The following is an 11,256-nucleotide window of genomic DNA, read 5'->3' on the forward strand; positions in this document are numbered from 1 at the left end:
CAGCTCTGCCTCCTGCTCCTGGCCCAGTGGAGCTAGAGGCATTTCTTCACTCAGACAGCTGCTAGCTGCTGAGGCTGAGAAGCCCCAGGGTTGACAAGTAAAAAGGCACAGTCCCGATGTTACCAAACCACACGGCAGGCCATTAACTTAAATCCATTGTAAGTCCCAAGGTCAGCAGAGCATAGCAGGCTGCTGAGCAAGGACATGGCTACATGCAGGGTCCAAGAGTGCCATAAGCTAGAGACCATTACCAAGGCTTCTGCTTAAATTCAGGAAGCAGATCACATTCCTTAAGGCAGCTACTCCCAGTAGATTCCACCATGGAGTTGATTACCAGTCTCATTATGGGGAATACCACATCCAGCTGCCCAGCCAAGTTGACACAAAAACATAACAACCACAATAATTCAAAAATGGTTGCAGTAGTATACTGACAGAGAACTGACAAAATATCAAGCCAGATTCAGAGGAGGACACGGAATGAGGGATATGATACCATGTCTGGTGAATCCTGGCTAAAAGCAAAGAATATCAGAAAGATATTTTACCTGTGTTTTATTGAATATGCAAAGGCATTAGACTATATGGATCCTAAGTTATGGATAACACTGGAAGAATGAGAATTCCAGAACACTTAATTGTGCTCATGAGGTAGGCCAAGAGGCAGTTGTTCAAATAGAACAAGAGGATACTACATGGTTTAAAATCAGGAAAGGTGTGCATATTTATTTAATCTGTATGCTGAGCAAATAATTCAAGAAGTTGGACTATGTGAAAAAGAACATGGCATCAGGATTGGAGGAAAATTCATGAACAACCTGTGATATTCAGATGACACAATGTTGGTTGCTGAAAGCAAAGAGGGCATGAAGCACTTTCTGATAAGATCGAAGACTACAGGCTACAGTATGGATCGCACCTCAACATGAAAAAAGCAAAAATCCTCACAACTGGACCAGTAAGTAACATCACTATAAATGCAGAAAAAAATGAAGTGGTCAGGGATTTCATTTTACTTGGATCCATAATCAATACTCATGGAAACAGCAGTCAAGAAATCAGATGTCATATTGCACTGGGCAAATCTACTGCAAAAGACCACCTTAATATGAATGTTCTTGGTCTATGTACAGGTTCCTGGTTAGCACAAATATGTGTTCTGGTATGGGAAATTCTTCCCAATGTTACCCACAATTTGTTAAAGATCCACACAGTCAAATGCCTTTGCATTGTCAATAAAACACAGGTAAACATCTTTCTGGTATTCTTTGCTTTCAGCCAAGATCATCTGACATGAACAATGATATCCCTCATTCCAAGTCCTCTTCTGAATTGGCTTGGATTTCTGGCAGTTCCCTGTTGATGTGTACTGCTGCCACTGTTTTTTAATTATCTTCAGCAAAATTTTACTTGTGTGTGGTATTAATAATACTGTTTGATGCCTGTATTCTGTTGGGTCACTTTTCTTTGGAATGAGCACAAATATGGATATCTTCCAGTTGGTGGGCCAGGTAGCTGTCTTCCAAATTTCTTGGCATAGATAAGTAAGTGCTTCTATCACTACATCCATTTGTTCAAACATCTCAATGGATATTCTGTCAATTCCTGGAGCCTTGTTTTTTGCCAGTGACATCAGTGCTACTTGAGCTTCTTCCTTCAGTACCATTGGTTCTTGATCACATGCTACCTCATGAAATGGTTGAATGTTGACCAACCAATTGCCATTGAGTCAATTCCAATTCATGGCGACCCTATAGGGCAGAATACAGCTGTCCCACAGGCTTTCCAAGGCTGTAAATCTTTATGGAAGCAGACTGACACATCTTTCTCCCATAGACTGGCTAATGATTCTGAACCACCAACCTCTTGGTTAGTAGATGAGTGCTTTAACCACTGTGTCACCAGGACTCCTTTCTCTCCTGAAAGAGCTTATTAGGATAGCCAAAATAAGTGTAGTGACAATACTAAGTGATAATGAATATGCAGAACAACTAAAATTCTCACACATTGCTGGTAGGAATGTAAAATGGCACAACCACTTTGGAAAACAGTTTTGTAGTTTCTTATAAAGTTAACTATCTACTTATCATATTGCCCAGAAATTCCACTCCTAAATATTATCCTACAGAAATGAAAATCATGTTGACACTAAAAACTGTACATACATGCACCTCTATTCATAATTGCCAAAAACCAGAAATAACTCATTATGTCCTTCAGAAGTTAATGGATGGTACATCTATACAATGAAATAGAATAAACTGTTGATATGCAACATGGATGAATCTTCAAAGCATTATGCTGAGTAAAAGACATCAATTTCAAAACGTTATGTACTATATAGTTCTATTTATATGACATTCTGGTAAAGGCAAAATTATAGAGATGGTGAACAGATCAGTAGTTACCAGAGGTTAGGGAAGTCATGAATACAAAGGGAGGTTTAGGGGGTCAAAGTAATATTGTGTATTCTGATTTTGTGATGGCTACACAAATCTAAATGTGCATACCAGAAAAAAAAGTCCATTTTATATCATGTTAATTTAAAAAGTGAAATTTAAAAAAAATTATCAAAAGGGAAGACAGACTGAAAATAAAGAACTAGAGCTTTCAACTCTAGATGTAGGAAAACCAAAATCAAAACCAAATGCACTGCCATCGAGTTGATTCCTACTCATAGCGACCCCCATTGGGCTTCCAAGGCTGTAAATCTTTATGGAAGAAGATTGCCTCATCTTCCTTCTGTGGAGCAGGTGGTGGGTTTAATGCACTGACCTTCTGGTTAGCAGTGAAATGCCTTAAACACTACACTACCAGAATTCATTTGATATAGGACAAAAAGCATTAAAAAGGAAAACAAAAGTTAAGAAAACAGAAAATAGTGAAAAATAAATTAAGAAAATAGTTAAAAAAAAATTAGCCAATGACCAGTAAAACTAAGAACTGATTCTTGAAAAGAGTAGTAATACAATAAAATAGACAAATTGTTTTTATACACCATGACCAAGTACAGGTAATACCAAGAAGGAAATGAAATTCAAAATTAGTAATTGTATTAATGCAAATCACCATTATCAACAAATTAACAGAGAAAAACTATGGCAATCATAAGTTCCCAGAAGACCATTTGCCAGAAAACCAGTAACACTCCTGATTTTATAACAAATAAAAAACACTTTAATCTAGAGACAGAACTTCCCTGATTTAGGAAGTAGTCTATCAGAGACCACAGGAAGAATCATATTGAGTGAAGAATACTGCCATCATTCCCTTTAAAATATAAAATAGCACAAGGATGCTCCTTATCACCACTATTTCTTAACACTGTAATAAAACTAGAAAAAGCAAGAGGCATGAATATTGGAAGAAAGAGAATGAACTCACTCATGATAATTAACTAAAAAACTAATTGAACTAATAAGGCAATCCAATAAAGGATTCAACATGGAAAAATCAATTGTTTTTCTTTGTACTAGAAATAACCAATCAGAAAATGTAATAGATGAAAGACTGCCATTTTCAATAGGTACTAAATAATAAAATTAAACAGTCAGGAATAAATTAAAGAAGAAATATAACAAGATATACAAAAAAGATCTGAATAAAGAGAGACCATGTGTGAAGGTATAAAGACAGGATAGCCTGTTCTATGACTATTCACACCTAACAGGTAAATAGGGGAATGATGAAATTGAACTGGCTCAAATTAGTATTTCATGGAATTCTATTTTGAACCACTTTCTCACAATTATAGAGAAAGCCTTAGTAATGTATGAAGACCTTCAGACAAAAACTAAAAATCCTGCAGTACTGCTGTCTATTAGAGAAAGAACAAATGATGGCTCTCTTTTCTATAAAATTAAGCTCTGACAGGAGAGAAAGGCATCCTCGTGGTGCAATGGTTAAAGCACTCATCTGCTAACCAAAAGGTTGGTGGTTCAAACTCATTAGCCAGTCCATGGGAGAAAGATGTGGCAGTCTGCTTCCACAAAGACTTACAGTCTTAGAAACCCTATGAGACAGTTGTACTCTGGCCAATAAGGTCGCTATGAATTGGAATTGACTCAACCGCAATGGGTTGGGGCTGGGAGAGGCAGCCATCTGAGAGAGCAAAAGAAGTTAGCTGTCAAGATATGTCCACCTGTGTTTTTTTTTTTTTTTTTAATGATGAAGAGGACCAGGCCCTGATTCAGGTTTCAATTTAATGAAGCTGGTATCTATTTTAAGCAAATGCCCTCAAGGACATACATCTGGAAGTAGGAAGCCTAAGTCCCAGGATTTAAGGCTACAAAGGGTCTAGTGACTGTGATGCTGGGTGCAAATGCCAATGGACTTTAACTAGGCAAGGATTAATATTAGAACTGTCATTATTTAGGTCAGTGGTTCTGCTTCAAAGGCTATCCTATACTTTCCAGAGATAAGTGCTCTTAATAATTTGGTGTAATAAATATACAACAAATAATAGCCCCTAAAGAGTAAAGTAAACCTCCTTTTCTTGTAAGCACTATTATTTTTAGTATGTACATTTGCAGAACATGAGGTTTTCCAGGAATGCATACATCCCATTATATCAGGGCTCTTATTAAAAGATTTCAGTCTCCACAAATTAATCTACAAATGCCATGCAAACCTAATAAAAAAAATCCTAATAGGATTTTTTTTCCTGAAATGTGACAAGCTGATTCTAAAATTTATCCGGAAGAGTAAAAGCTAAACGATAGCCTAGAAAATCTGGGAAAGTAAGAACAAATAGGTTGACAGGTCTCTTCCTTTCCAGTGTTGCTGGGCAAAGGAGGGAGAGGAAGAGGAAAGCAGAAGCTGAGTGAGCTGTTTATTTTGAGGGAACTGGTTAAACCAGGTACAGATGTCTTGGCTATAGGTGGATGTGATGGCTATGGAAGGTGGGGTGGTTGTCAGGGGAGCTTGGAAGGCCCCTAAGGACCAATCACAGACTAACCCAGAAATGATGGGTTTGCTGAGTGGGCAGCATTCTTCTGAAGTCCAAAGCAAGTGCTGCAGAGGGTATTCGTCCTTCCTCAAACAAAGCCTATAGTAACTCATCTACATTGTATTGTCACAGGAACAGACAAATTGATTTTACACAACAGAATAATATTAACAATATATAACAAATAGCATCTGCCACATGCAGGGCAGAATTCTAAGTGCTTTACATATATTAAATCATTTAATCTTTGCAACAACCATAAGGTAGGTACAATTATCACAGAAAGGCAAAGAGAGTTTAGCTACTAAGGAACAGAACTGGGAAAAGAGTAGAAAAGTCCACATAAATATATGGGAATTTAGTTTATGACAAAGGTGGAACCTCAAATCAGGTGAATAACGATAAATGAACTAGTTAATAAATAGTATTTGTGTAAATGACTATTCATATGGGTAAAAAATAAAGTTAGATTCTTACCTCTCACAAGTCATAAAACTTAGTTTCAGATAAAGAGCTAAAATTTTAAATTATGTACAGGCTTTCAGTGAAAATATATATAGGCATGTTTAAAGAAAACATATAAAGATGATTATGTAAAAACTGAAGTCTTCTACATGTGAAAAGATATCACAAATAAAATACAAGCAACAGACTAACAAAAATTATTTAACATATCTATAATTAAAAAAAAAAAAAAACCCACTGCAACAAATCTGGAATATATACAGAACTCCTACAAATCAATTAGAAAAACAAACATCCCAAAAGAAAAATGAACAAAGATTGAATGGGTAAGTGACAGAAAAGGAATAAACAATAGTCGATAAACATAAAAAACAAAATTGAGACACCATTTTTTGCCCATCGGATTGGCAAAAACTAAAAAGGCTGATAATATCATTGCTGGTAAGGGTATAAGGAAACAAGTTTTGGAGGGTAGTTTGACATTATCTATTAACATTTATCTTGTACATATCCTTCAATTCAGCAAGTCTGTCTACAATAGATAAATACTAATTGGCACACAAAGGGTTATTTACAAGAATTTTTACTGTAGCATTATTAGTAACAGTGAAAAATTAGAAACAACCTAAATGTCTGGTGGTGTAGGGCCTAAGGCATTTGAGTGCTAACTAGAAGGCTGGTGTTACCCATCAGCCACTCCTCTACTTTCATAGAGATACCACCTTGAAAACCCAAGGAGGGATCACTATGAGTCAGAACGAACTCAACGGCAGTGATTTTGATTTTATTTATTTATTTTTTTGGGGGAGGGAATGGTCAGATATATGACGGTATGCTCTGGTGGCATAGTGCCTAAGGCATTTGACTGCTAACCAGAAGGCTGGTAGTTCAAACCCACCAGTCACTCCTCAGAAGGAAGACTGAGCAATCTACTTCCATAGTGATATCACCTCAGAAACACAAGGAGGGGTCACTATGAGTTGGATCTGACTTGACGACAGTGAGTTTGGTTTTTTTTGATGGTACATCTATGCTATAGGATACTATATAGCAGGTAGATCTAGGTACTGATGCCGAAAGATATCCTAACAAGTTATAAAACCATAAACACTAAACATAACTCTCTCTGTGTGTATAAACACAATGAATGAAAATCAAAAGTATACCTCAAATTTATAATAAAGATTACCTTTGGGCTCACAGGTGGAAGGGTATAATATGTCAAAGGAAATTTTTGCTTTCTCTGTCTTGTTCTAACTTTGGTCAATGAGCATTTATCCATGTGCACAATTTTTGAAACAAAACCCACATTAAAGTCATCTGCACTATACAATACAGTGCTATATACATCGTCAGTACTCAATAAATCTTAGCTTAGAAAAAGAAGTTATCTCTTAAGTAAAATCCACTGAAAGGACATTATAAACCTTCACAAGGAATGGGCTGGCTGACACAGAACATAAATGATACTGGTAATGAAGGTAAAACAACCAAGAAGGAAGAAAGAGCCACCAGTAGTGAAGGCTGGGCAATGCTAAAAATACATGATAGCTAATTATAATAGCTACCATTTCTTGAGGGCATCCAATGAGCAAGGGACTGTGCCAGGTGTTCTGCAAGCATCATCTCTAATTCTGGTATCAACTTGTGAAATATCCCCATTTTACAGATTAAGAAAATATAAATTAAATGTTTTGCCATCTATTTTTCACTATGATTTTTAAAAAAAAAAGAAAGAAAATATACGTCAGAGAAACTAAGTATCAGACTTAAGGCCAGGCCTTTGACTCACTATAGTCTAGATTCTCTTGGGGTTTGGAACTGAAACTGGGACTGGGGGGCCCTCTTGGCCTTGACCAAAGGCCCAACTGCCCTTACTATACTCTGCATCCTTGAAGCATGCTCCCAAGCTGTCCTGTTCATCCAGACTGGCATTCTCCTCCTCCTCCTCACTCTCGGTTCTCCAATATGGTGGCCGCTTGATGGGTCGTTTCCCTGGGGTGCGCTGGAAAGCAGGACTGTTAGACACTGTGCCTAGCCCGCTGCTGGAGCTCCCGCTGCTTCGGTCCTGTCCCCCGGTCCACCAGGCCTGCAGACTGGAGGTAGCTGGTGAGGACGATGAGGACTGTAGGTTGGCCATGCACAGCATGCCCTGGATGGCCTCCTGAGTGCTGGGTGAGGCAGGAGCCTCACTGCAAGGGAGAAAGGAGAAACGCTGAGGGAGTTACTCTAGTTGATGAAAGAAACCAATCATCAGAATAGTCAGGGAAGAGAGACAGACTGGGGTCAGGGTGGGAGAAAGAAGGGGATAAGCATCCAAGGTAAAAAACCAGAAATCAAGCTAAAGGATCAAGACTGTATCAAAGATTGTTTTCATAAAAAAGCCAGTTCTTCTTGCCTTGAGCCTCCATAGAAAGCAGACAAGATGGCAAAAAGAAAGGTTCTGAGTACCTTGTTCACCTATGCTGCATACTTTCCTTTTTCAATCACTCAGAAAAGGCCCACTTCTCCTTCCATGACTCTTCCAGCCCCTCATCCAACTTACAAAGTACCCTAAATTCCCCCCAAAGTACACAAGTTGTAAGAAATGTATAGATTCTAACAATGTCAAATCTTCAGCTCCTCAGGACAGACTTCATATCTACCTTATACTTTCAGTCCAAATATCCTGGATAATTCTTTGTTAATTTAAATGGTTGACTGACTGACCTAGCCCCTGAAGGATAGGGTTTGCTTTCTGACGGCCCAGAGAGGGGAGTTCAAAGCCAGTACTCACGTGAGAGCAGCATAGTCAGGTCCCCCCACCTGCCTGCTGGCTTTGAGCAGATCAAGAATTCCACCAGCTCCCGTCCCATTCCCAAGCTTGCCTTCAACCCCTTCCACCATGTCCTCATCTGTTGTATAGTCCTCCTGTTGAAGAGAGAGGATATCACCTCAATTGCCCAAGGCTGGTCTGGTCTGTCACCAATACATGGTTGACAGCCTCATTTGTGATACTAATAGCTTCTGAGGATCAAGTAGATAGACTCAGTATGTAAAGATTCATTTTTCTTTTACCTTTTCTTTTACTCTATAGCCCCTAGCCACCCTTCAGGTCTGGAACTAAACTCACTCCTGTGGCTTCCAGCCAAACAACACACAGGCATATGGGGTGAACATTTACATCAGGTAGATACACTACTTGGTATGATCAATCGTGGGAAAACAGGTTAGTGTTTGCACAGGGAGACAGCTCTGGGGATAGGAAAGCATGGGACAGAAGGACACAGGGAAGAGATAACTACAGGGAGAAAGTGGGAAGAGAGCTGTTACATTGTGGGGAATTGCAGTCAATGGCATGAAACAAAATGGGTATGAAATGCTGTATGGAAAATGGAAAATGAATTTGCTCTGTAAACATTCACCCAAATCACAATAAAAATTTAAAAAATAAGTAAAAATAAAACAAAACAAAAATCATTTGTGTTAGGTAAAACAGCTCTAAAACTAATACACGTTTTGCTACATTATACTTCCTTTTATTCTACTCTATATTAAATTATTTTTAAGATATTTCCATTAAATTATAATATTCCATTCTATGCATAGCGGCATTCAGGACAGTCATTTGCTTAATAAATATTTTAGAAACTGAATGCACAGAATGCCTTCTTTTCATCTATCTCTGTGATGAGAATGAGCACAAGGCTAGATATAAGATAGGCTTTTACCTCAATGTCAAAGTCAACTTCTCCTGGTTCACGAACTCGGTTGGGGTCAGAGCAAGGTTTTGCACGGGGTAACTTCCGAGGAAATTCTAAGAAAACAACAGAATGCCCTTGTTATGAAGCTAAGATTAGCACCTGAGCCAAACATCCAGGGGAAAGAAAAACCTTTTTCCTAGAAGTAAAGACCATAGATGACTTATTTTTGAAGTTTAGGGATAAGCTTATAAATAATTCTCTAAAATAAGGACAGAGTAGAACTGCTCCATAGGGTTTCCAAGGCTGTAAATCTTTATGGAATCAGACTGCTTCACCTTTCTCCTGCGGAGCCCCTGGTAGGTTCAAACCACTGACCTTTGGGTTAGCAGCCCCAAGCTTTACAACAATGCTACCAGAGCTTCTTAACAGAGGCCTATCTCAACTCTCTCACTGCCTTCCAGTCGATTCCAACTCATAATGACCCCTTCCATCGGTTTCTGAGGCAGTACCACTATGGAAGTAGATTCCAAAAAAAACACCTCACTGCTGTCAAGTCAATTCAATTTGACTCATAGCAACCCATCCTTGGGTTTCCAAGGCGGTATCTCTATGGAAGTAGATGGCCCAATCTTTCTTCCAAGGAGTGGCTAGTGGGATTGAGCTGCCAGCCTTCTGGTTAGCAGTCAAATGCCTTAGGCACTATGCCACCAGAGCTCCCATGGAAGTACATTGTTGTTGTTGTTGTTATGTGCCGCTGAGTCGAACCCAACTCATAGCGACCCCTCCTTGGGTTTCTGAGGCAGTCAGTATCATTACGGAAGTAGATTGCCCCATCTTCCTTCCGAGGAGTGGCTGGTGGGTTTGAACCGCCAGCCTTCTGGTTAGCAGTCAAGTGCCTTAGCCACTATGCTATCAGAGCTCCCTGGAAGTAGATTGTTGTTGTTGTTGTTATGTGCCGTCGAGTCAAACCCGACTCATAGCGACCCCTCCTTGGGTTTCCGAGGCAGTATCACTACGGAAGTAGGATTGCCCAACCTTCCTTCCGAGGAGTGGCTGGTGGGTTAGAACCTGGTAAATCAGGTATCAACAAGGTCAGGCTGAACATCTTGAGAGTGACAAAGGAGCCAGAAACAAAGGTAAAGTGTTCAGGGAAGAGGAGGAAGAGACACACTTGGTCTTATTATCAGGGTCGTCTTCTCCTTTCCCAGTCTCTCATCAATCTGCAGTTCATCTTCTGAATCCAAGTCAAATTCTTCCTCCATCACCTGTTCCGTCACTAGTCTACCTTTGTCTGTTTTCTTTGCAATCTTAGCTCGCCGAGATCTGGATAAGCTTTTCACCCGCTTGGTACTGGGGAGAGAAGGAAGAACATAAAAGCAAACAGTCACACTCAATATTGTTAAGATGAGAATTCTCCCCAAACTGACTTAAGAGTCAATGCAATTACTATTAATATCTACCCACCTTTTGGGTAGATATTGATAAGTTGAATCTAAAAGGCACATGTACCTGCAAAAGACCTAATCCTAGCCAAAACAATTTTGAAAAAGAACAAAGTTGGATGGCTTACAGTACCTAATTTAAAAACTTACTATAAACCTACAGTTACCAAGGCAGTGTGATACTGGCATAAAGATATACAGATTAATTAATATAGAACTGTGAGTCCAGAAATAAATCTTATGATCAACTGATTTTTGACAAAATGTCAAAGCAACTCAGTGGGGAACGAGTGGTTCTTGCAACAAATGGTACTAAAACAACTGGATATCAACATGCAAAGAAATTAATATAGACCTTTACTTCATACCATACTAAAAAAATTAACTTAAATTGGATCATAGATATAAATATAAAAGCTGAAAATATAAAACTTCTAGAAGAAAATTCTTGTAACCTGGGATTAGATAAAATTTATAACTTTTGTGCTTCACCAATAAGAAAATGAAAAGACAAGCCACAAACTGGGAGAATGTATTTGCAGATCATATATCTTGTTAAAGACTTGCATTCAAGTAAGATCTTACTGAAGATAATTCAGAAACGTTTGCAGCAGTATACTGACAGAGAACTTCCAGAGGTTCAAGCCAGATTCAGAAGAGGACGTGGAACAAGGGATATCATAGCTGTTGTCAGATGGATCTTGGCTCAAGGCAAAGA

The 11,256-nt window shown here is 38.7% G+C and overlaps 1 protein-coding gene across 1 annotated transcript in view; it reads right to left on the bottom strand.

The window, feature by feature from the left end:
* The window catches only part of PHF8 (PHD finger protein 8), a 228,847-nt gene that overhangs the window by 78,793 nt on the left and 138,798 nt on the right, over positions 1-11,256 (bottom strand). Inside the window, exons 14-17 of the mRNA XM_007958567.2 lie at positions 10,268-10,446; positions 9,124-9,209; positions 8,190-8,323; positions 7,292-7,605 (exon numbers count right to left, since the gene is read on the bottom strand). Of these exons, the coding sequence (XP_007956758.1) occupies positions 7,292-7,605; positions 8,190-8,323; positions 9,124-9,209; positions 10,268-10,446 (713 nt within the window). The remainder of the gene's footprint in view (positions 1-7,291; positions 7,606-8,189; positions 8,324-9,123; positions 9,210-10,267; positions 10,447-11,256) is intronic.

The sequence above is a fragment of the Orycteropus afer genome, unplaced genomic scaffold (genome assembly GCF_000298275.1).
Source record: "Orycteropus afer afer isolate SDZICR_OR568_19922 unplaced genomic scaffold, OryAfe1.0 scaffold01016, whole genome shotgun sequence".
Classification (NCBI taxonomy): domain Eukaryota; kingdom Metazoa; phylum Chordata; class Mammalia; order Tubulidentata; family Orycteropodidae; genus Orycteropus; species Orycteropus afer.